We start from the raw sequence: 26,935 nt of genomic DNA, 5'->3' as shown, positions 1-26,935 counted from the left end.
GCGGGCTCATAGTCTAGAAATGAGAGTATAATACAATTCTGTTAGTATTGTACTCCACCAAACGTTTAGTACAATGTTCTCTGTGCATAGTAAGAGCTTGATAAGCCCACTGTTGGGTAGGGACCGTCTCTATATGTTGCCAACTTGTACTTCCCAAGCGCTTAGTACAGTACTCTGTGCACAGTAAGTGCTCAATAAATACGACTGAATGAATGGATGAATGAATGAGTCAGAGGATGTGGGTTCTAATCCCTGCTCTGCCACTTGTCTGCTGTGTCACCTTGGGCATGTCACTTCACTTCTCTGTGCCCCGGTTACCTCATCTGTAAAATGGGGATTAAGACTGTGAGCCCCACGTGGGACAACCTGATTACCTTGTATCTACCCCAGGGCTTAGAACAGTGCTTGGCACATAGTAACAGCTTAACAAAAGGCATTATTATTATTATTATTATTATGACCATTCATTCATCTGTTCAATTTTATTTATTGAGTCTTTACTGTGTGTGCAGAGCACTGTACCAAGTGCTTGGGAGAGTACAATATAACAATAAAGAGACACAGTCCCTGCCCACAGTGATTGATTGATGGATCGATTGATCAAATGATGAAGGAAAGACTATGAGGATGCAGTAGTTAAGGATTGGAAATCCACTTTCTGAGCACATCTCCCCGTAGGTGAAAAATTTCCAACGTTGCTCACAGGTACCAACCACTGAAATATCCTGAAAGAGCAAAAATTCAGCTAGCCAACTTCAGGAGGCCTAAATCTCCACGGTTTCCCATCTCTTCCCCGGAGACCTGGGGGTTGAATCGATCCGACGTGGCTTTGACATCCACATTTAAAACCCCATGGAAGATTAAATTCGGAAAAGGCGCAAGAGAAATAAAGAATCAGGCTTCTTAGTGAGCCACGGGGCTTTAAAGCTTTAATGTGAGAGAGTTCCTGCCATAGCCAAGTTGCCTCTGGCTATATAAAACCTAAAGGGACAGGAAAACAGTGGAAACTGGAAAACCATTAACATTTAAGAGGGATGGGAGGTGAATTTGCCTGCTGGCCTGACCCTTGGAACTGACCAAATCCCTGCTGATCAGGACTCTTGAGTGGATTCATTGGGCTCCAGGAGCCTGGAGTAGCAGCAGCAGCAGCAAAATCATTTAATTTCTCCGGCCCTCAGTTTTCTCATCTGCAAAATGGAGAATTAATAATAATAATAATAATTGTATTTCTTAAGCATTTACTATGTGCCAAACACTGAACTAAGCATAGGGGTATAAACAAGATAAATGGGTTAGACACAGTCCCTGTCCCGCGGTCTTAATCCCCATTTTACAGATGAGCTAAGTGAGGCCCAGAGAAGTTAAGTGACTCACCCAAGGTCACACAGCAGACAAGTGGCAGGGCTGGGATTAGTACCCAGATCCTCCTGACCCCCAGGCCACGGCTTTATCCATTCTTGTTGTCCTTCCTACTTAAACAGTGAGTCCCATGTGGGATCTGATTATCTCGAGTGCTTAGAACAGTTCTTGGCACACAGTAAGTGCTTAACAAATGCCATCATTATTATTATTATTATTATTATTATTATTATTATTATTATTATTATTATTATTATTGTTACCCCAGCACAGTGCTTGGTACAGAAAAGCACAGCAGTTTTATTATCATTGTTTTTGTTATTACTATTATTGTCATTATTATTCACTGCAGCAACTGCCTGCCAGCCCCAAGTCAGTAGGATGGAGTCCATGAAAGGAGGTTGGGATGAGTGTGTTCATTCAATCGTATTTATTGAGCACTTTTTGTGTGCAGAGCACTGTACTAAGCTCTTGGGAAGTACAAGTTGGCAACATATAGAGACGGTCCCTACCCAACATTTGTCAACTAAATCCATTGTGCCCTCCCAAGTGCTTAGTATAGTGCGCTGCATCAATCAATCGTATTTATTGAGCGCTTACTATGTGCAGAGCACTGTACTAAGCGCTTATATATAGTGCGCTGCATTCAGTAAGCACACCATAAATTCTACTGATTGGTTGATTGATTGATTGTCAGGGACCAAAAAGATATGCTTAGCAAGCAGCATGGCTCAGTGGAAAGAGCAAGGTTTGGGAGTCAGAAATCATTCATTCATTCAATCGTATTTATTGAGCGCTTACTGTGTGCAGAGCACTGTACTAAGCACTTGGGAAGTACAAGTTGGCAACATATAGAGACAGTCCCTACCCAACAATGGGCTCACAGTCTAAAAGGGGGAGACAGAGAACAAAACAAAACAGATTAATAAAATAAAATAAATAGAATACACATGTACAAATAAAATAAATTAATAAATAGAGTAATAAATACGTACAAACATATAAACATATATACAAGTGCTGTGGGGAGGGGAAGGAGGTAAGGCGGGGAGAGGGGGAGGAGGGGGAGTCGTGGGTTCTAAGCCCAGGAGTCGTGGGTTCTAATCCCATGACTTTGGGCAAGTCACTTAGCTTCTCTGGTCCTCAGTTACCTCATCTGTAAAATGGGGATTAAGAGTGTGAGTCCCACGTGGGGCAACCTGATTACCTTATATCTCCTCCAGCACTTGGCACGGAGTAAGCACTTAACAAATACCATCATCCTTATTGTTATTATTATTACTGTGGAAAGATCACTGGCCTTCGAGTCTGCCAACTGACTGCTGTGTGACCTTGGGCAAGTCACTTCTCTGTGTCTCTCAGTTCATCTGTAAAATGGGGATTCAGTATCTGTTCTCCTCCTACTTAGACTGTGAGCCCCATGTGGGACAGGGACTGTGTCTAACCCGATTATCTTAAATCTATCCCAGTGCTTGACACATAGTAAGCACTTAACAAATACCATCAGCATTGTAAGCTCCTTGAGGGCAGGGATCCGGACTACCAACTTTATTGGACTCTCCCAAGCATAGTAAGCGCTTGACAAATTACCGCAAATGTTATTGTTATTAGATTGGAGGAGAGAACAAAGAGATTGATTCCATCCTAATCTCTCCAGCCCGTATTTTTAGAATTTTCTTTCATCTTTGCTCACTTTCACCCGACTTCTTCCCCTGTGCTCCTCTCAAACAGGCTAGCTATTCTCTTCTCTCCAGCTGCACGGATCTCCAGTCACCAAGTTGGGTCACTGGGGTGTCCATTAGATTGCAAACTTCTTGTGGGCAGAGGACGTGTGCTTTGCTCTTATCGCAAATTTGCCCTGCTGTTGATCCGGTGGAAAGATTGTGGCTCGAGAAATCAGGAGATTTGGATTCTAGCCCTGACTCACTGATACTTGTTGTATACATATTCATTCAATTATATTTACTGAGCACTTAGTGTATGCAAAGCACCTGTGTATAATGATGTACGTACCTTAAAATTCTACATTATAAGTGATTTATTTATATTAATGCATGTCTCTCCTGCTAGACAGTAAGCTCACTGTGGGCAAGGAATATGTCTACCAAATCTGCTGCATTGTAATGATAATAATTATGGTGTTTGTTAATTGCTTTCTACATTCCAGGCACTGTACTAAGTGCAGGGATGGATACAAGCAAATTGGACTAGACACAGTCCCTGTCCCATATGGGGCTCACAGTCTCAATCCCCAATTTTCAGATGAGGTAACTGAGGCACAGAGAAGTTAAGTTACTCGCCCAAGGTCACACAGGAGGCAAGTGGAACAGTGCTTTGCACATAGTAAGCGCTTAATAAATGCCACTAAAAAAAGGGGTGGAGCCAGGATTAGAACCCATGACCTTCTGACATCCATTATACCATGCTGCATTGAAATGCCCCAAATGTTTAGTGCAGTGCTCTGCACACACAGTAAGCACTCAATAAATACAATTGACAGCTTAGCGCAGAGTTCTCCGCACATAATAAATGCTCGGTAAATACCGCCGATTGATGATTTATGATACTGTATTTGCCCAAAGCTTAGTATAAAGTGCATAACAAATACCACAGATACGATGACGATGGTGATTTGTATTTTTATTGATTGTGCGCTTACTCTGGATGAGAACAATTGAGTTAGTAGGATATTACCTGTGCCCACCAGAAGCCTACAGTCTAGCAGGGGAGACAGACACTATCCAGTGCTTAGAACAGTGCTCGGCACATAGTAAGCGCTTAGCAAAGCGCTTACAGGCACTGTACTAAGCACTGGAGTGAATACTAGCAAATTGGGTTGAACACAACCCCTATCCCACATGGGGCTCACAGTTCCCAGACTGAGCCCCTTCCTTCCTCTCCCCTTCGCCCCCCTTTCCATCCCCCCATTTTACCTCCTTCCCTTTCCCACAGCACCTGTATATATGTATATATGTTTGTACATATTTATTACTCTATTTATTTACTTATTTTACTTGTACTTATCTATTCTATTTATTTTATTTTGTTAGTATGTTTGGTTTTGTTCTCTGTCTCCCCCTTTTAGACTGTGAGCCCACTGTTGGATAGGGACCATCTCTATATGTTGCCAACTTGTACTTCCCAAGCGCTTAGTACAGTGCTCTGCCCAAAATAAGTGCTCAATAAATATGATTGATTGATTGATTGATTGATTTTAGTCCCCATTTTACAGATGAGGTCACTGCGGCCCAGAGAAGTGAAGTGATTTGTCCAAGGTCACACAGCAGACAGTTGGTGGAGCTGGGATTAGAACCCACTAAACCACGCTTAAGGAGAAGGAAGGAGCTCCACTGATTGACTGAAATGACTGACCCTCCCCACAGCACCTGTACATATGTATATATGTACGAATTTATTACTCTATTTAGTTTATTTGTGCATATTTATTCTATTTATTTTATTTTGTTAATATGTTTTGTTTTGTTCTTTGTCTCCCCCTTCTAGACTGTGAGCCCACTGTTGGGTAGGGACCGTCTCTATACATCGCCAACTTGGACTTCCCAAGCGCTTAGTACAGTGCTCTGCACACAGTAAGCGCTCAATAAATACGATTGAATGAATGAATGAACTGCCCCACAGGCATTTTCTGCTTCAGGATGGCAATATGCTTTCCCACTTTGCAGCCAGCTGGCTTATCCATCTTTGTTTCAATTTGAAAGTTGCCTAACCGAGGGTTTTGAGAACTGTATGCTTCCTTGTTTTTGGTTCCAAGCTCTTTACGTCCCAGCCTGTTCTACAGCCTGCAGAGGAGCAGCTTAGCTTAGTGGAAAGAGCCCGGGCTTTGGAGTCAGAGGTCATGGGTTCAAATCCCGACTCCGCCACTTGTCAGCTGTGTGACTTTGGGCAAGTCACTTCACTTCTCTGTGCTTCAGTTACCTCATCTGTACAATGGGGATTGACTGTGAGCCCCACGAGGGACAACCTGATCAACTTGTAACCTCCCCAGCGCTTAGAACAGTGCTTTGCACATAGTAAGGGCTTAATAAATGCCATTATTTTTTTTCTCTTGATGAATAATAGGACTCATTAAGTGCTTATGTGTACCAAACAATGCACTAAGCCCAAGGCTGGATAAAAGTTTAGCAGGTCAGACCCAGTGACTGCCCTACATGGGGCTCACAGCCTAAAGGGGAGGGAGGATAGATACCGAAACCACATTTTACGGGAGAAGGATCGGATGCCCAGAGAAATAGGGTGACTCACCCTGGGTCCCACAGCTGGTGAATGGCGGACCTGTGATTAGAACTCAGGTCCTCTGACACATGGGACTGTACTCTTTCTATTAATTTGCACTGCTCCTCCTTAGCAGCATGATGAAGTGGATAGAGCACGGGCCTGGGCACCAGGAGGTCATGGGTTCTAATCCCGGCTCTGCCACTTAACTGTTGTGTGACCTCGGGCAAGTCACTTCACTTCTCTGGGCCTCAGTTACCTCATCGAGAAAATGGGGATTGAGACTGTGAGCTCCACATGAAACTGTGTCCAACCTGATTTACGTGTAGCCACCCCAGCATTTAGTACAGTGCCTGACACATAGTAAATGCTTAACAAATACCACAATCATTACATATCATTGGCAGCGACACAACGGAGCCAGAAAGTGGTGGAGCCGGGATTAGAACCCAGATCCTCTGACTCCGAGGCCCGTGCTCTAGCCACTTGTCTTCTTGTCAAGACAATCTTGAAATGACAGAAAATCTGCAGTCTCAAGAATTTAGCCCAGGATTTCCTGGTGAGTCAGAGGTTCAGACAAAGCCACTTCAGAACAGTGCTTTGCACATAGTAAGCACTTAACAAATACCATCATTATTATTATTATTTATAAGACCCCACTGCTCCAGATTCTCTGTATTGTCCAGCTGTATATTGTGTTCTCCCAAGTGCTTAGTACGGAGATCTGCCCCCAGTAAGCACTCAATTAATATGATTGATTGATGATTGATTGATTGATCTCACATCCTGTCACTCCAAGCCATGGACACCCCCCCAGCCCCGCCAGTTTCGAGGCTGTTTTGCGTGGTGAGAGACACAGATATGAGGGTGACAGCAATGAATCTGGAGTCGTAGAAGTGCATTGTTCACTAGCTAGTATTCGGAAAAAATTCCTCTGGTCCAACACACAGACACACAGACACACAAACACACACACACACAAACACACCCCAAGGTGACTCCTCGTCTCCTCAGAGACTGTGAGTCCCATGGGGGACAGGGACCGTGTCCAAACTGATTTGCTTGTATCCACCCCAGCGTTTAGTACAATGCCTGGCAAGGATGGGGATAGCACAGGCCTGAGAATCAGAAGGTCATGGGTTCTAATCCCAGCTCTGCCCCTTGTCTGCTGTGTGATCTCGGGCAAGTCACTTCACTTCTCTGGGCCTCGGTTCCTTCATCTGTAAAATGGGGACTGAGACTGTGAGCCCCACGTGGGACAGGGACTATGTCCGACCTGATTTTCTAGTAACTTAGTATAGTGCCTGGCACATAGTAAGCACTTAACAAATGTCACAATTATTATTATTATTATTATTATTTTCCCAATAAAATAGGAAAATGGGCTGGGGGGCTTCGAATATTCTCTCCTCCCTGGTGCGTACTTTTCACGTCATGTTTGAAAATATGGGATTAAGGAAACAATCCCATATGGGATTTTCCAGGCCCTCAAGAAATCAATCATATTCATTGGGTGCTTACTGTGTGCAGAGCATTGTAGTAAGCGCTTGGGAGAGTACAATGTAACAGAGTTCATTCATTCATTCAATCATATTTATTGAGCACTTACTGTGTGCAGAGCACTGTACTAAGCGCTTGGGAAGTACAAGTTGGTAGACAAGTTCCCTGCCCATAGTCAGCTTATAGTCTAGAGACGAAAAGTCAAAGGAGGCATTAATTGTTTGTTAACTATTAACTATTATTAACTATTAATTATAATATTAATGAATTTTAATTTTAGTTAACTAATATTAACTATTAATTAATTATTAACTATTAACTATTTGTTAAATGCTAATTTTGTGCCATTCATTCATTTATTTATTCAATCGTATTTATTAAGCGCTACTTTTTGCAGAGCACTGGCAGCTTGGGAAAGTACAATGCAATGATAACGAGTGACAATCCCTGCCCACAACGAGCTCACAGTCGAGAGCGAGGGACACAGACATCAATATAAATGAACAGACATCGATACAAATGAATAAAGTTACGGATATATCCATAATTGCTGTGGGGCTGGGAGAGGCGGGAAGAGCAGAGGAAGCACATCAGGGAGACGCAGAAGGGAGTGGGAGATGAGGAAAAGCCTCTTGGAGGAGAGAAGTTAACTGACTTGTCCAAGGTCACACAGCAGACAAGGGACAGAGTGGGGTTTCGAACCCAGGATCTCTCCCTCCCAGCCTCGGGTTCTTCCCACTAGGCCACTCTGCTTCCTTTCGTGTACACTACTCCTCTTTCCAATCCTCTTCCTCCCAGGGTTGACCTTCCTGAGGAATTCATTCTCCGCCAGCAATGTGCATTTCAACTCCATTAACAAAAACTACTCGGATTTCAATGGCCCGGCACCGAACTTCGCTTTGTGTGTTATACGCTTTCTATGTCGGCTCCTACATAAGGGAAATCTGAGAATACCCTCATTCATCCAAGACAGATACAGAAAATGGGCTTTATATGTTTGCGTGCACAGTGTTTATAGCCCCGTATCTACTACTAAAGCGCTTGGAACGGCTCAGCGTATGGAGAAAGAGAGATAAGGCTTTGCCCATCACATTCCACGAATATAAATCTCTCCTCTGTGAGTGTTCAGTAGGGACTGTCGGAGAAAGGTGATGGTTATTTATATAGAAGAAAAGATGTTTTTCTGCTTTTGAGAACCCACCACCATTTTCCTCAATTATTCTTGCCATTTCACCCACAGTCCCCGGACCTACCACAGAGGATAAAAAAAATGAAAACCATTCTCTTTTAGAAACAAAGCGTGAAGTATTTGGTTTCATTGTGTTATATTTCTTTCCCTGTCCTGGAAGTCCTATATCAGTGTGGATGAGTTACCCAGCAAAAATATATGTATTATAGATTTTATAATATATTATATATGTTATATATAATATATTTTATATATTTGGTTTTTTTTGTAACACCAAGAGAAGCCAAAAGGCCTTTTCCTATTTGAAGGGGACATTAAAGGGCTGGGAATGATTCGGATAGCCTAACGTGGCAAGGGTTGAGATCATTTCCAGGAAACCATCTAGTTTGGAGCAGAAACGTTCAGCCCTGTGGGGCCCGTCAGAAGGAGACAGTTCACTTGTAGCAGAATCTTCGACCGGTGGTAATTAGAAACTGCAGCGCATTATAAACAACGCTTGTGCATTTGTCCCTGTCGATGTGCTCTTGAACCTGCCTTTATGAAAAGGCATAAAACCAACTGTTTTTACAAAATCTATAATGAGCTCAGGATTCCTGCTACTGAGTGACTAGTTTAGAGGGCTTGTGAATGGATCTGAAGGTTTGGCAGGGTGAAGAGAGCTTTGTCAGAAGCAGGAAATGATCAAAAGGTTGGATTGAGGGGAGTACAGAGAAGCAGCAGGGCCCAGTGGGTTAGAGCTCTGGCCTGAGTATCAGTAGGACCTGGGTTCTAATTCCGGCCCCGCCGCTTGTCTGCTGTGTGAGAAGGACCTGGGTTCTAATTCCTGCTCCGCCGCTTGTCTGCTGTGTGACCTTAAGCAAGTCACTTAACTATTCTGTGCCTAAGTTCCCTCATCTGTAAAATGGGATTCAGACTGTGAGCCTTATATGGGGCAAGAACTCTGTCCAATCTGATCAACTCAGATCTTCCTTAGCCCTTAGAACATGCTTGGAACATAGTAATCACTTAACAAATATGATAGTTATTAAATTCACCCCATCTGTGTTCTCCCAGACCCCCAGCATGGCTACCCCAAAATGCAGGGCCAAACTAGCCTCCTGGGACCCTGGGAAAATCCTCATGGCCTTTTGATGTTGATGACATCTATTAAGTGCTTACTATGTGCAAAGCACTATTCTAAGCACTGGGGAGGTTACAAGGCGATCAGGTTGTCCCTTGAGGGGCTCACAGTCTTCATCCCCATTTTACAGATGAGGTAACTGAGGCCCAGAGAAGTGAAGTGACTTGCCTAAAGTCACACAGCTGACAATTGGCAGAGCTGGGATATGAATCCATGACCTCTGACTTCCACTGAGCCACGCTGGCCTTTTGATTGTAAGCATCTTGAGGGCAGGGATCATGTCTACCAACTCGATCACATTGTATTTGCCCAAAGACCACCCTCAATAAATTTCACTGATTAATTAACTGATTCAGCGGCCTTCAGGGAGTCAGAAAGGAACCAGGATTTCATACAACCCCTCTCCGCTGGTCTCAAGTGTTCAGACCAAAGAAGGGCAGGAAGGGGATTTTGCAAGCAGTCTGGCCCCCCCTCAGATGCAGGCACGGAGCAGGGGACTGACAGGGGCATCTTCATTTTGAAGAGTTCCTCCATTTCTCCTCAGGGAAGCCAGGGTCTGGAAAACAGCCCTTTCTAGAAACCTCTTTTGAGTTTTTAAAACTCTACGTTAAACCCCCAGAGCAACCGAGGAATGTTAGAGTGGCAGTCCTAATGATCGGCTTCCTATGTTTCTTTGTCACTGCGTGTCAAATAAAAGTCACAGTTAAATGTAGCTTAAAATTTCTCATTAAACATTTTCAAGCAGTAACACCTTGGGCCTCTCCTAAAGTCTTTCATCCAAGCGTCTCAAATCACTCTACAGGCATTTGTTCATTAAGCTTCAGAATGCCTCTGGCAGGTGAGTGGTGGGAAGAAGGGGCTCAATCCTTCCCAGACCAGCCTCCGTCTTCCTCCCTGTTGGAGGAATATGAGCAGCTCAAGAGGCCTCATCTTGCCTGCCGACAGGCCTGAAAACTGCCACCGAGAAGCTGCATGGCATAGCGGCTAGAGCCCGAGCTTGGGAATCGGAAGATCTGGTTTCTAATCCCGGCTCCGCCGCTCGTCGGCTGTGTGACCTTGGGCAAGTCGCTTCACTTCTCTGCGCCTCAGTTACCTCGACTGTCAAACGGGGATTGAGACCGTGAGCGCTGCGTCCAACACGATTTGTTTGTATCCACCCCAGCGCTTCGCACAGTGCCCGGCACATAGTAAGCGCTTAGCAAGTACCGTGATTATCGTTACTATTATCATCATTCTGCCCTCAAGGAAGGGAAAGAGTGTGTTTGGGTGTGTTTGGGTGTTCAGCCTTGAGGCTCACAGCAGAGCACACTAAGTCGGACACCTGTTCTCCCATCAGCTCCTCTGAAGCTCCTCGCCTTTACCCAGGGACTCCTTTTATGGCCGGGCGGTAAAGTTGGGCAAATGATTCACGATTAAAAAGAAGCTTTGACTTGAGCAGAGGCCGCAGCCTCGTAAATATGAAAGTCTTAATGCAAAGGGATTCTGATGGAATTTTCCGGGGCGTGTTTCGGCCTTGCGACTGAGGCCCCGGCGCTGAAACCCGACCTGGACAACCAAGCCGGCATTCCCGCTGGGAGCGGAGCTGGGAATCAGAGTTGGAAGGGTGTTTACCCACTACGAACTTAAAGCAAGGCCTTCAGATTTGGGCAGGTCCTCCGTTGCGCTCTGGCCAGTGGAGAATCCTCTCTCCCCCCTCACCTCAAAATACACACTCCCACAGACACTCCAGCAGCGATTAGTGAAAAGTGCTGAGGGCTGGAAGTCGGGAGAGCTGGATTCTCCAGGGGATCTTTGCAGAGAAGTCATAATTCAAGCCCAAAGCCCACTGAGAGCCTTCTAGACTGTGAGCCCACTGTTGGGTAGGGACCGTCTCTATATGTTGCCAACTTGTACTTCCTGAGTGCTTAATACAGTGCTCTGCACACAGTAAGTGCTCAATAAATATGATTGATTGATTGAGGGCCCAGTCTGGCTCTGCCATTTACCTGCCTTGAGACCTAGGGCAAGATGCTTAACGTTCATTCATTCACTCAATCGTATTTATTTTTTATTTATAATGGCATTTTTTAAGCGCTTACTATGTTGAAAGCACTGTTCTAAGCGCTGGGGAAGTTACAAGGTGATCAGGTTGCCCCACGGGGGGCTCACAGTCTTAATCCCCATTTTACAAATGTGGTCACTGAGGCCCAGAGAAGTGAAGTGGCTTGCCCAAAGTCACACGGCTGACGAGTGGTGGAGCCGGGATTTGAACCCGTGAGCTCTGACTCCAAAGCCCGGACTCTTTCTACTGAGCCACACTGCTTCTCTGCACTTACTTATTGAGCGCTTACTGTGTGCAGTAAGCACTTGGAAAGTACAATTCGGCAACAAATAGAGACAATCCCTACCCAACAACAGGCTCGCAGTCTAGAAGGGGGAGACAGACATCAACAACGTCAATATAAATAAACAGAATTATAGATATATACACATCATTAATGAAATATATAGAATAATAAAATAATAAATATGTACATTTATACACAAGTGCCGTGGGGCAAGGAAGAGAGATAGAGCAGAGGGAGGGAGTGGGGTGATGAGGAGGGGAGGAGGAGCAGAGAAAAGGGGAGGCTCAGTCTGGGGAGGCCTCCTGGAGGCCTTAACTTCTCAATGCCTCAATTTTCTCACCTGTAAAATGGGGGTTCAAATCCTAGTTTTCCTCTCCCTTGGAATGGGGCCCTGTGTGGGAGAGGGCCTGGGTCCGATCTAATGAACCTTCATCTATCTCAGTGCCGAGATCAACATTCGACACATATCATCATCATCATCACCATGGCATTGATTAACCGTTTACTGTGTACAGAGCACTGTACTAAATGCTTGGGAGAGTATACTACAACAGAGTTGGTAAACCTATTCCCCGCCCACAGTGACTGTAGATTCTGGACCATAATCCCTTTGTCATCAGGGGATGTGTCAATCAGTCAATCACATTTATGAAGTACCTAGCATGAGCAGAGCACTGTACTAAACACTTGGGAGAGTACAACATAGCAATATAACAGACCAATTCTGTTACAGTATATTCTCCCAAGTGCTTAGTACGGTGCTCTTCACGTGTTTGGCACTGTACTTCTGCTGTTGGGTAGGGACCATCTCTATATGTTGCAAACTTGTACTTCCCAAGTGCTTAGTACAGTGCTCTGCACACAGTAAGTGCTCAATAAATACGATTGGATGAATGAATGAATACTAATACTAATAATAATGATGGCATTTTGTTAAGCGCTTACTATGTGCAAAGCACTGTTCTAAATGCTGGAGGGAGATACAAGGTGATCAGGTTGTCCCACAGGGGGCTCACAGTCTTAATCCCCATTTTACAGATGAGGGAACTGAGGCACAGAGAAGCTAAGTGACTTTCCCAGGGTCACACAGCTGACGATTGGTGGAGCCGGAATTTGAACCCATGACCTCTGACTCCCAAGCCCGGGCTTTTTTACTAGGCCAGGGCTAGGCCAGTAGTATGGCCTAGTGGATAGAGCCCCAGCCTGTGAGTCAGAAGATTAGAGAAGGTTAGAGAAGCAGCGTGGCTCAGTGGAAAAGAGCCCAGGCTTTGGAGTCAGAGGTCATGGGTTCAAATCCCGGCTCTGCCAATTGTCAGCTGTGTGACTTTGGGCAAGTCACTTAACTTCTCTGGGCCTCAGTTACCTCATCTGTAAAATGGGGATTAAGACTGCGAGCCCCCTGTGGGACAACCTGATCACCTTGTAACCTCCCCAGTGCTTAGAGCAGTGCTTTGCACATAGTAAGCGCTTAATAAATGCCATTATTGTTATTATTAAGGTTATGAGTTATAATCCAGTTCTTCCATTTGTCTGCTATGTGACCTTGGGAAAGTCACTTCACTTCTCTGGACCTCAGAAGTGTCTCATCTGTAAAATGAGGATTGAGACTGTGAGCCCCACGTGGGACGGGGACTTTGTCCAACCTGATTTGCTTGTATTCCCCCCAGCGCTTAGTACAGTGCTTGGCACATTGTAAGCACTGAACAAATACTACTATTACTATGATAATGTTTATAGAAACAAATGAGAGAAAACAAAAGAGTCGATTAGAAGACCGTCAATGGGTGAGGCTGGGTGGGGTTGGGTTATTCCGGCTACGGACCCGTCAATCGATCAATCGGTGTTATTTATTGAGCAATTGCAATGTGTAGAGCACTGTACTAAGTCCATGGGAGAGCACAATACAATAGTGTCAGTAGACAGTGCTTTGCACATAGTAAGCGCTTAATAAATGCCATCATTATTATTATTATATGCTTCTGGTCCACAAGGAGCTTACAGTTTCAGTTACAGGGGAGACAGACAAACTAAATTATGAAAAAGGGAAGAGGCAGAGAAGAAGGAAATGGTGAAAGTGCTGTGGGGCTGGAGTTGATAGTATTGGATCTAATCTGGGGTTCAGTACAGCAGTTGACGCATAGTCAAGGCTTAGCAAATACCACAATTATCATTATTATCTTTATCGTTTTCGTCATTAGTATTATTATTATTATGGAGGTCTGCAGACCTGGGCTGGTAACAGTGAACTTTTAAAATCTAACCCCATTTTCTAGACTCTTCAATGACTACCCAGTCCTACTATAATAAAACATTTGCTAGAAAATGAATATTATTAGACCTTCCATGTGGGTCTCTTATTCCTTAATTTTCTATCTGCATGTGGGCGGTGAGATGAGTTTGCGTGTACTGCAAGCAGAAAATGGGTCGTGAAATGACTTCTTAATTTCATTTTCCTTTTCACAACTTCGGTTATCCATTTACATTATTTCATACTCTCAGTTTAGATACTGAAACAAGTTCTCTTCCCCCTTCTTACCTTTCGAGATTCCCTACTCTAATAGTTAACGGCTAAATTATTTATATTACTGTCTGTCTCCCCCTCTAGACTGTAAGCTTGCTTTGGTCAGGGAACCCTGTTTTACGTTCCCACGCAGTAAGCACCCAATAAGTACCTTTGTTGATGATGAAGTCACCTTACTCCTCTGTGCCTCAGTTACCTCATCTGTAAAATGGGGATTAAGACTGTGAGCCCAATGTGGGATAGAGACTGTGTCCATTCCGGTTACCTTGTATCAACCCTAGAGGTTAGTAGAGTGTCTGGCACAAAGTAAGCGCTTAACAAATACTACAATAATAATATTAATGATTGTATTTTGTATTATATAGTATTAACATCATCATCCTCTTCTCCCTCCCCTCTTCTCCTCTCATTGTCTTCAGCCCCTGACTTCTGGGGTTCAATGTTCTGAGAACCGTTGGGAATTCATAGCTTGATAAGTGGGAAGCTCTAAGACAAAATTTACACCTTGAATCAGGACTCCTGGGAATGGAGAAGCAATCTTTCTTAGTGGTAAGACCAGGGAGTTGGAAAGACCTGGGTTCTAATCCCGGCTCCGTCACCTGTCTGCTGTGTGGCCTTGGGAAAGTCACTTTACTTCTCCGAGTCTCAACTGTACAATGGGGATTAAGACTGCGAGCCCCATGTGGAACTAGGACTGTGTCCAAGCTGATTAGTGTCAAGTACATAGTAAACGTTTAACAAATACTGTAAAAAAACAAAAAAACCTGCAGCCCGACAGAGCCTACCGTTAAATCGTTCTTTCAAAGGTTTCTAGGCTGTGAGGAATCAGATTTGAGAATTTCCCAAATAAGAGTTGGCGATCACAGTATCTGCTCAGGAATACGGTACTATAATTAAAATTCTAATTCAAGTGGACACCCCTAATTTATTAAAACACTGCAAATGAAGAAGCTCCTAGATAGAGCACTGGGCAGTTACAAATCTGGCTCTGACTGCTTGGGAGTTTCATTTCTATAATCAATCAATCAAACAAGCAAGCAATCCGATTTGGTGACGAGAGCATTGCACTTGGCTCTGTGGCTGCATTTGGATCTGTGAACTTTGGGCATCTGGTATTCACCCCACAGCACTTATGTACAGGTCTATAAATTGTATATTATTAATTACTGATTTATATTAATGTCTGTCTCCCCTTCTAGATTGTAGGCTCATTGTGGGCAGGGTATGTGCCTATCAACTCTGTTGTACTCTCCCAAGTGTTTTTTAGAGTGCTGTATTAGAGTAAATACCATTGATTGATTATGCAATGCAGAGCATTATCAACCGTCTCCTGGAAACAGATGCCACCCTTAGTAATGGGGGTCTAGTATCTCTCAGGTTACACTCACCCCAGGACACAACCATCCCAGTCCTTGAGGACTTTATAATCCATCCATCAATCAATTAATGATATGTAGTGAACGTTTACTGTGAGCAGCGCACTGTACTGTTTGGGAGACCTCAGTATAACAGAGTTGGTAGACACACTCCCTCCCCACGACGAGTTTACGGTCTAGAAGGGGAGACAGACTTTGAAACCGCTAGATCACAGATGTACACATAAGTGCTGTACAATCTAGCTAAGGGGAAAGACCTGGGTTCTAATTCCGCCTCCATCACTAGGCCGCTGCCCAACTTCTGTGTCCAGTTTTCAAGGCATTTTAAAAGGCCCTTCAGCAGAATCTAGGGAAATTGTTGAACGGGAAAAGCGATGCAATTTAGAAATTGAGAAGCAGCATGGCCTAGTGGAAAGAGTAAGGGCTCTGGAGTCAGAGGACCTGGGTTCTAATCCTGACTCCGCCGCCTGTCTCCTGGGTGACTTGGCCACTCACTTAACTTCTCTGTGCCTCAGTTACCTCATCTGAAAAGCGGGGATTAAGATTGTGAGCTCCATGAGGGACATGGACTGTGTCCAACCTGATTAGCTTGTCTCTACCCCAGAACGTAATACAGTGCCTGGCATGTAGTAAACACTTAACAAATACCATTTAAAAAAAAATGGATGACACAGCTGTCAGTGAGATCATTACATCTCATTCAGAGGGCTCGCTGTCCTTATCTGACCTCACTGAACTTCAACTATCCAATACATCCTGGCAAGATGCTGAAACAGATGAAGGTGTTGGGACTTTGCTAACATCAGCTAAAACTGGGGGATTTAAAAAGGCTTGCGTCAATTCTCAAGAAAATAGGGGAACATTTAAATATGACTGAAGAAGACCCCAACTGTGAGAGGAGTTTGCTTTTTTTCTAATGGCATTTACTTTATGTTTTTTGAGTGGTATTTGTGAAATGCTTACTAGGTGTCAGACACTGTCCTAAGCTTGGGGTTACAGGCTAGTTAGTTTAGACGGGGTCCAAGTCCCACGTGGGGCTCACAGTCTTGATGACCATTTTATAGAAGAGGGAACCGAGGCAAAGAGAAGTGAAGTGACTTGTCCAAGGTCACACAGCAGATAAGTGGCAGAGCCCACAATCTAACCACTGGGTCACAGTGTTTCTCGTTGTGAACAGAGTGTACGCATCGAGAGAAAGGACCATATCTTCCACGCTTCATAGCCACCCCCGCCATATTAGCATCCAGTCCAATTCTCTAGCTTCCTTAGGCCTTCAAAGACGCATCCATCGATCATCAGCTTCAACACGAACAACATTTATTGACTGTCTGTTATGGACGTGGTGCGAGAATGAGTGCCCAGGGATTAAGACGGCTTCACAGGGTAATTGGGAAACATTCGGTGGAAACGAAAGACGTGGTTAAGTTCTTAGTATGGTGCTCTGCACACAATAAGTGCTCCGTAAGTATCGTCAATTGATCGATTCCTACCCCTTGAGGAACTTCTAATGGGGAAGACAAGTGGATTCAGATTGTGAACCCCATGTGGGATAGGGACTTTGTCCAGCCAGATTATCTTGTATCTACCCCAGCGCTAAGTAACGCTGTAAGCTCACTGTGGGCAGGGAATGTGTCTACCGACTCTGTTGTAGTATACTCTCCCAAGCGCTTAATACAGTGCACTGCACACAGTAAGGCCTTAATGAATACCACTGATTGATTGATTGGAACCTAGGAAGCCCTTAACAAGTACCATAAAAGGGAAGTGAACAGATACAGATAGTACAGATAGCTTAATAATAATAATGGTGGTATTTGTTAAGCGCTTACTATGTGTGAAGCACCATTCTAAGCGCTGGGGGGGGGGATCAGATTGTCCCACTTGGGGCTCACAGTCTTAATCCCCATTTTCCAGATGAGGTAACTGAGGCACAGAGAAGTGAAGTGACTTGCCCAAAGTCACAAAGCTGGCAAGAGGCAGAGCCGGGATTAGAACCCATGACCTCTGACTCTCAAGCCCGGGCTCTTTCTACAGAGCCATGTTGCTTCTCTGCTTAATATATGGTAACTAAAGCTATAGACACAAAAGATTTTAAAAAAATGTTGCATCTCTAAATCCCTATATAAAAAAAATCTCTTTTGAAAATGAATAATACTTCACTGTTCGGCTATTTGTCAACATTTTATCACTTTGGAATCAAAGCACTTGGGAATTCTTACCTCTGAATGGATACCAGGCTGTTTTTCGGTTCAGAGGAACTTATTACTGGATCTAGGTTTGGACTGAGGAGGAAGTGGGGGGCTCGATTTATGCACACTTTCTGTTTCTCCGATTCTTTTATAAAATAGAGTGTAAGGATCACTCAATCTCCCACTGAACCATAGTTAGCTCGGGAGTAGCAGGCCTTAATTGTGCAAAGCCTCGTTACCCAACCACTCGAAAGACAAAAAGGAAACTACCTTAGCCGCCAGAAGGTACTAAGAAATAGGGGGTTTTTTTGTTGTTGTCTGAAGATCCCAGTAGGTAGTGAAGCTAGGACCTTGGCTAGAAACTAACCACCTTCATAGTCATGACAATGGAAGTCAAAAGAGTTCTGAGCAAAGCACATTGGAAGGAGATTATAACGGGCATTTATTCCTGTGGAAGTCTATGAGGTCTCCTTGACATTCCAACACAATGGCAACCTGTGTTATCATAACACAGACAAATCGGCTGGGCCTTCTCAATTGCTAATTATCGCCAGTTATTTTAGACCAAAAGACTTGGCAGCCTCAGAAAATGCAATTCTGGAAAAACTGTTTGTTTTTTTTTACCAGGAAAGATCTTTTTTCTTTTTTCTTTTTTCTTTCTTTTTTTACCAAGAAAGATCTGAATTTTATACATACCTTGAAATCATGTATTATAAATTGCTTATGGATTTATTTTAATGTCTGTCCCCCTCTCTAGGCTGTAAGCTCATTATGGGCAGGAACGTGTCTGTGGATCTTGTTGTATTGTACTCTCTCAAGCGTTTAGTACAGTGCTCTGCACAGAGCGCTCAATAAATACCACTGATTGACTGGGGGTTAAGAGATTGTGACTTAGAACCCCGTGGAGTCTGTAGTTTGGATTTAAAAGTTTTAAAGGAATGTAGAGTTGGTCTTCATTTCAATTTAAAAATAAAAATTTTGTTCATGTCAATATACCAGGCACAGGAGAAACAAAACCACCACATTAGCTTACTCTAAAATGTCTCACGAAACAAAGCCTTTGATTATTTCAATCTGGGCTTTTGTGTCCTTCACAACTCAACATTATTACCTGGCGGGATGGCCCCGATTCTCACTCTGTCCCGGCTTAAATGTGACTTAACGTGTGTTTTCCTGCTCTACGGGTATTTTGTTACAATGTACCTTCAAAAGCATTTCCCGAATGATTTGTATTCTGCCAGATTTAAACCACATCTGCGTTGTGAACTGTAAAATAAATAAAAAGAGCAAAGCGCACAGCTGACGGGTTGTTTACAACCCAAACCTATAGAAAAGACTTACTTCAGACAAGATCGCGCAAGATCCCAGAATGATCAATCAATCAACGATGTTTGTTGAGCACTTACCGTGGGCAGAGCACTGCACTAAGAGCTTGTGAGAGCATGATACAATAATAAACTGTCACATTCCCTGCCCTCAACGAGCTGACAGTCTAGAAGCGGGGAGACAGACATCAATACAAATAAAGAAAATTACTGCTGTGTACATAATTGCTATGGGGCTGGGAGGGAGGGAGAGAAAAGGGAGCAAGTCAGGGCGCCGCAGAAGGGAGTGGGAGATGAGGAGACGTGGGGCTTAATTTGGGAAGGCCTCTTGGAGGAGAGGAGCCTTCAGTAAGGCTTTGAAGGTGGGGAGAGTCATTGTTTGATGGATTGGCTCGACTTCTCTGTGTCTCTGTTTCCTCATCTGTAAAATGGAGATTTAATACCTGTTCTCCCTCCTACTCAGAGTGTGAGCCCCACGTGGGATAAGAACTGTGACAGACCTGCTGATGTTGTATCATCACCAGCTCCTAATAATAATAATGGCATTTATTAAGCGCTTACTATGTGCAAAGCACTGTTCTAAGCGCTGGGGAGGTTACAAGGTGATCAGGTTGTCCCTCGGAGGGCTCACAGTCTTAATCCCCATTTTCCAGAGGAGGTCACTGAGGCACAGTGACTTACCCAAAGTCCCACAGCTGACAATTGGCAGAGCCGGGATTTGAACCCATGAGCTCTGACTCCAAAGCCCCGGCTCTTTCCACTGAGCCACGCTGCTTCCTTATCTGGGGCTTGGCACATAGTAAGTCCTTAATAAATTCCACTAAAAAAAAAAATTGGTACTTTTTCTTTAATCACGGAAGAGTATCCCCGAAGAGGAATGTGGGACCAGAGAAATGAAAACTGACAAGAAAAATTTCAATTCCATTTTGCAGCTGCATGAATCTAGCAAGGTGCACTGTAAGTGGCGAACTACCGACATCACAGGTTGTCGGAGGTGGAAAGTCAGTACAGAAATTTGAGTATCAGGGAATCATTTGGCTGATAAGTGGCTCAATGGATTCCTGGCCTAACTTCCTCTCCGAGTCCAGTTTGGTTCACACTCTCCCTCTTTTCTGAAACCATAGTACTATATATGACCATATATCTGTAATTTATTTATCAATTTATTGCTCATATTAATCTCTGTCTCCCTCCCACTCTAGATTGTGAGGCAGGGATGTGTCTGTCTGTTGTTATATTGTGCTCTCCCAAGCACTTAGTACAGTTCTCTGTACACAGTAAGCGCTCGATAAGTTCGATTGAAAGAAAGAATGAATTAGAACCCAGGTCCGCTGACTCCCATTCCTGTGGTGTTTCTATTAGGTCACACTGTTTCTCATTCATTCGGTGTTTCTATTAGGTCACGCTGCTTCTCAGACCAGGTAGATACTGTTCTTATTTTAATAGATCGAAGACATAAGACCAGAAAAGTCACTGAGAAATCACAACATTCTGTCTCCTCATCCCCATGAGGGATTGAACCGCAAATCAATGTCAGTCAATTAATCAATGGCATTTATTGAGTGCTTACTACATGCAGGGCACTGTACTAAGCGCTTGGGAGAACACATCAGAGATAGTGGAGACATTCCCTGCCCACGGTGAGCTTACACTCTCGTGGACTCAGCACTTGGGAGAGTGCCACTGCTTCCCTCAGACATTTCCCGAGGAACTTTGCCCAGCCAACTTCCTTTAGGTTCCCTTCATAGCGAATCTAATGGTACAATGCATCTATCATATCTAATCCAAATCCATCTAGCCTATTTCTTCTTATCCAAGTCTCAGTGAAGATGGAAAACAAATCATCACTCTTCTCGAGCTTTCTCCGGGCCGGATAATTTCGGTTCATTTACGTATGAATTATTTATCTGGTGGATTTATAGAGAGCACCTTTCCTTCAAAGATCTGAAAATGTTGGGCAGAGGGAACTTTAAACACAGAAAACTGCTTACGCGACTAATACATCGAACTGAAAATGAGGCAGCAGGAGGGAGAAAAGGAAAGGAAAAGCAGGAAGGACCAAAAGGCTCATTCATTCATTCATTCATTCATTCATTCAATCGTATTTATTGAGTGCTTACTGTGTACAGAGCACTGTACTAAGCGCTTGGGAAGTACAAGTTTGCAACATATAGAGATGGTCCCTACCCAACAGTGGGCTCAGGCTCAGGAAGGCGCAGGAAGAGGAGTTAAAAGTACACCCGAACCGTGGGTAATAATAATACTAATAATTGTGGTATTTTTTAAATGCCAAACATTGTACCTAGCGCTGGGGTAGATACAAAAAGAGCATGTCTTGCTAGGCGCTCACAGTCTAAGTAGGAGGGAGAACAGGTCAAAGAGGATCAGATATAGTCTATGTATATATCTGTAATTTATTTATTTATTTATCCATTTATTCATTCATTCAATCGTATTCATTGAGCACTTACTGTGTGCAGAGCACTGTACTAAGCGCTTGGGAAGTACAAGTCGGCAACATATAGAGACGGTCCCTACCTAACTACAGGCTCACGGTCTAATTATAATAATAATAATGATGGCATTTGTTAAGCACTTACTATGTGCAAAGCACTGTTCTAAGCGCTGGGGAGGTTACAAGGTGATCAGGTTGTCCCACGGGGGACTCACAGTCTTCATCCCCATTGTACAGATGAGGTAACTGAGGCACAGAGAAGTGAAGTGACTTGCCCAAAGTCACACAGCTGACAATTGGCGGAGCCGGGATTTGAACCCATGACCTCTGACTCCAAAGCCCGGGCTCTTTCCACTGAGCCACACTGCTTCTCCAAGGAGGAGACAGACAACAAAACAAAACATGTAGGCAGATGTCAAAATTGCCAGGACAAATAGAATTATAGCTATATGCACATCATTAACAAAATAAATAGAATAGTAAATATGTACAAGTAAAATAAATATATATAAATATGTAAATATTTATATATATATGTATAAATAATATAATCATATAATAAATAAATAAATAATATATGAATAATAAATATAACAAACAAAACATGTAGACAGGTGTCAAAATTGCCAGGACAAATAGAATTATAGCTATATGCACATCATTAACAAAATAAATAGAATAGTAAATATGTACAAGTAAAATAAATAGAGCATAACAACGTCTGTCTCTCCCTCTACAATGTGAGCTCTTTGTGGGCAGGGTATGTGTCTGATTTTATATTTTACTCTCCCAAGCTCTTAGTGCAGTCTTTTGCACACAGTAAGAGCTTAATAAATATGATTAATAATAATAATAATAATATGGTTCCTCATTGCTTTTCTTACAGTGTAAGCTCCTTGTGGGCATCACTCCTTTTTTCTCTACTTCCTAAGTGCCTAGTGAACAAAGCAGTAAGTGCCCCAGCTTGGGAGTCAGAGGTCATGGGTTCTAATCCCGGCTCCCTCACATGTCAGCTATGTGACTTTGGGCAAGTCACGTAACTCCTCTGTGCCTCAGTTCCTTCATCTGTAAAATGGGGATTAATACTGTGAGCCCCACGTGGGACAACCTGATTACCTTGTATTTACCCTAGTGCTTAAAACAGTGCCCGGCACACAGTAAGTGCTTAACTAATACCAACATTATTATTATTATTAAACTTCAGTTTGGAGAATCTCCTCTGAACCTTTTCCAGATCTCTTAGTTCTGGAGCCAGGGCTGTTTCTGAAATCCCGAATTAGAGCATAAACTCCTGGAAGACACAGATCACACCTTCCCATTCTGCACACTTACTTCATGGATTACTGCTGTGTTATGATCCTACCTTCCTTCGAACTAAAAGCAGCGAGAGGACAAGGGAAAGGCAGTATTTAAACCCTTTGCTCTGACTGAAATTAAGCCCTCTTTCGGTGTTGTATTTTTAGATGGCACGGGCGGCTCTTTCAAAATTCAATCAATGGCGCAAACGGTGTGCAGAGCATTGGACCAAGCGCTTGAGAGAGTACAGAACATTAAAAGTGGTAGACACGATCCCTGCCTTCAAGGAGCTTACAGTCTAGTGGAGGAGCTTACAATCTATTTCCACAGAATGTTTAGAACCACACGAGCATTGAGCGTCTTGACAGCCCGAACCCCATGCTTTGGGTTTCAAATAATAATAATGATGGTATTTATAAAGCACTTACTATGCGCAATGTACTGTTCTAAGCATTGGGGAGGTTACACTGGAGTCCTGCACTAGGAAACCCTACCTTTCCCAAAGCTTTTCCTGCTCACATTGATACCCACTCCATGACAGGTGATAATAGTAATAATAATGATGGCATTTATGAAGTGCTTACTATGTGCAAGGCACTGTTCTATGCACTGGGGAGGTTACACTGGAGTCCTGCTCTAGGGAACCTCACCTCTACCAAAGCTTTTCCTGCTCACAACGATACCCACTCCATGACAGGTGATAATAATAATAATAATGATGGCATTTATGAAGCGCTTACTATGTGCAAGGCGCTGTTCTAACCGCTGGAGAGGTTACAAGGTGATCAGGTTGTCCCACGGGGGGCTCACAGTCTTCATCCCTATTTTACAAATGAGGCAACTGAGGCACAGAAAAGTGAAGTGACTTGCCCAAAGTCACCCAGCTGACAACTGGGTTCGAATCCCGATTCCGCCACATGTCTGCTGTGTGACCTTCGGCAAGTCACTTAACTTCTCTGAGCCTCAGTTACCTCATCAGTAAAATGGGGATTAAGACTGTGAGCCCCACGTGGGACAACTTGATCACCTTGTATTCCCCCTCAGCGCTTAGAACAGTGCTCTGCACATAGTAAGCGCTTAACAAATGCCATTATTATTATTATTATTATTATTATTAATCGGCAGAGCTGGCATTTGAACCCGTAACCTCTGACTCCAAAGCCCGGGCTCTTTCCACTGAGCCACGCTGCTTCCCAACAGCCAACCCTAGCGCCTAGGCAGTCCTGGGCCTCAGTTTCCTCATCTATATGAACGGAGTATTCTCCCTCCCTCTTAGGTTTGCATCTCCGTGTGGAACAGAGACTGTTTCTGCTCTGATTATATCGTCTCTATTCCAGGGCTTAGCACAGTTTCTAAAATAAATTACAAGTAGGAGGAAGCAACAAGAGTATAAAATTATGGACATAAGTGCTGTAGTGGGCGGGGGGTGGCGGGGGGAGGTAGGTGCTGGGGAGTCCCCAAGCGCTTGACGTGGCCAGCTGAGCCTGGCAGAGAAGTGGCACAGGAAACCTTTCTGAGGGGCCCATCATGGTAGCAGCTCTGATTGTCTCGTCTGCTTTTGTAACCTTGGAAGAGTCATTTAACTTCCCTGTGCCTCAGTTTCTTCATCTTTAAAATGGGGTAAGTTACCCGCTGTCCCTCCCCCTCAGGTTGTGAGCCCCGTGTGGGACAGGGACTGTGTGTGAACTGATTATCCTTTGTCTATCCTGGTAAGAATAATAGTAATAATGGCATTTATTAAGCGCTTACTATGTGCAAAGCACTGTTCTAAGCGCTGGGGAAGTTACAAAGTGATCAGGATGTCCCACGGGGGGCTCACAGTCTTCATCCCCATTTTCCAGATGAGGTAACTGAGGCCCGGAGAAGTGAAGTGACTTGCCCAAAGTCACACAGCTGATAATTAGCAGAGCCGGGATTTGAACCCATGACCTCTGACCCCAAAGCCCGGGCTCTTTCCACTGAGCCACGCTGCTTCTCATATCTTAGTGCTCATATCTTGGTGCTTGGCACATAGTAAGAGCTTAGCGAATATCATCATTATTAATAGTAGCAGTAGTACTAACTGCTAATAATTACTGAATCACTGCATCAGCCTTCTTTCTGACCTCCCAGCCTCCTTTCTCTCCCCACTGCACTGCATAATTCACTCTGCTACCCAGGCCATTTTTCTACAAAAATGTTCAGGATATGTTTCCTCCTTCCTCAAAAAACTCCAGTAATAGCCCATCCACCCCTGCATCGAACAAAAACTCCTCACAATTGGCTTTAAAGCACTCGTTCATCTTGCCCCCTCCTACTTCACATTTCTACTCTCTTCCTACAACCCAGCCGGCACGCTTCACTCTTCCAATGCTAACCTTCTCACTGTTCCTCGATCTTGCCTGTCTCCCCTCTGTCCCCTCTCCCACATCCGGCCTCTGGTCTGGAATGCCCTCCCTCCTCAAATCGACAATTCCTCTCCACTCCTTCAAAGACTTATTGAAGGCACATCCCCTCCAAGAGATCTTCCCTGACTAAGCCTTCCTTTCCTCATTAATCAGATTGGACAAAGTTCACGTCCCATCTTACAGACGAGGTAACTGAGGCACAGAGAGGTGAAGTGACTTGCGCGAGGTCACACGGCAGACAAGCGGCGGAGCCGGGATTAGAACCCAGGTCCTTCGTTCTTCCAGAACTGTGTCCGATCCATTGGTCCACACGGCTTTCAGAGTGCCTGATAATCACTTTAAGTTGGTTCTGTCAATGCTTGCCCAAGTAGTTCAGGAGACTATGCACTTCAAGCTGGTCAAAGTTAGCCAGAGCTTCCAAAAGCAAGATGTAAAATGCCCAACATTCCTCCCACATTGTTCAGACAAATGTCCAGCTGAGAAAAACTAGCCCTTTCCCAGCTAGCAGAGCATGAAAACTAGCCTCTGGCAATGGGATTGCCAGTTTGTGGTATCTAAATTAAACAATGTGCTGGATGTACTCCGAGCTGTGAATATTTTCCCTCATAAAAGATTCAGAAATATTGCTGAGGAAAGTTCTAATAACTGTGAGCTGCATTTAACTAGTAGAGTACTCTACTAGTGAAACATGCAACCCAGGTGAGGTGCCGGGGGGAGGAAGGGAGGGGAAAGGAGAATGAAGAAGGGGTAAATGAGAGAGGGAAGGAGAAAGGAGGTTGGGGAGAGGGGGAGAAAAGAAGAAGGGAAAGGTGAGGAGGCCAGAAGGGAGAGGGAATAGAAGAAAGAGGGAATAATAATTATTGTTATTATGGTATTCGTTAGCACTTATACTAAGCGCTAGAGTGGATACAAGCAAATGGGGTTAGACACAGTCCCTGTCCCACGAGGGGCTTACAGTCTCACTGAATCCCACCGTCCCAGAGGATCAGCCAGGGCGGATAGGGAGGAGCCAGGTGGGCTGTCGGCTCTCAGCTCCTCCTCATGGGACTTTGGGGTGAGAAGAACCGTTTGTTCCCAGCCTGGAAAAGTGATGGTAGCCATCGCCTGCCCAGGGCACCAGGTGAAGCCGGTGGTTCTGCTTCCTCGCCGGCATCGATGGAGTGGGGTGCCCCAAATCCAGGGAGGATGGGAGGGGCCTCCGGCTCAAAGGGCTGGGAAGACCCCACTGCCCGCCCTTGGCCTAGGACCCGTAGGGTGGTGATCAGATCAGATCAGATCAGATCAGGTGGTGATCAGATGAGCCTTCCAGGGCAAGGAGCCACGGACGGGCGGCCTCCTGTTGCTGAGACCCCGTCCCGGGGGGTGAGGCGTCAGCAGAGTCCAGCAGTCCCAGCCCACACGCTCTCTGCAAGGATTCCTCCCTCTCGCCAGGAACTCCCTCCCCTTCATAGCTAACAGACCCCCGCTCTCTCCATTTTTTAAAAAAAATACTACTTGTTAAGTGCTTCCTGTGTTCCAGGCACTATACTAAGCGCTGGGGTAGACGCTAATCAAGTGGTCACGGTCCGTGTCCCACATGGGGCTCATAATCTTAATCCCCATTTTACAGATGAGGGAACTGAGGCCCAGAGTTGTTAAGCGACTTGCCCAAGGTTAGA

General features: G+C 44.4%; 1 protein-coding gene across 1 annotated transcript in view; it reads left to right on the top strand.

Annotated features, from left to right (window-relative positions):
• Positions 1 to 26,935, top strand: part of NECTIN3 (nectin cell adhesion molecule 3) — a 110,901-nt gene that overhangs the window by 12,449 nt on the left and 71,517 nt on the right. The window contains exon 3 of the mRNA XM_038766140.1: positions 25,599 to 25,707. Within this exon, the coding sequence (XP_038622068.1) occupies positions 25,599 to 25,707 (109 nt within the window). The remainder of the gene's footprint in view (positions 1 to 25,598; positions 25,708 to 26,935) is intronic.

Source organism: Tachyglossus aculeatus, chromosome 24, assembly GCF_015852505.1.
Source record: "Tachyglossus aculeatus isolate mTacAcu1 chromosome 24, mTacAcu1.pri, whole genome shotgun sequence".
NCBI classification, from domain to species: domain Eukaryota; kingdom Metazoa; phylum Chordata; class Mammalia; order Monotremata; family Tachyglossidae; genus Tachyglossus; species Tachyglossus aculeatus.
This window is presented reverse-complemented; position numbering and strand designations above follow the sequence as displayed.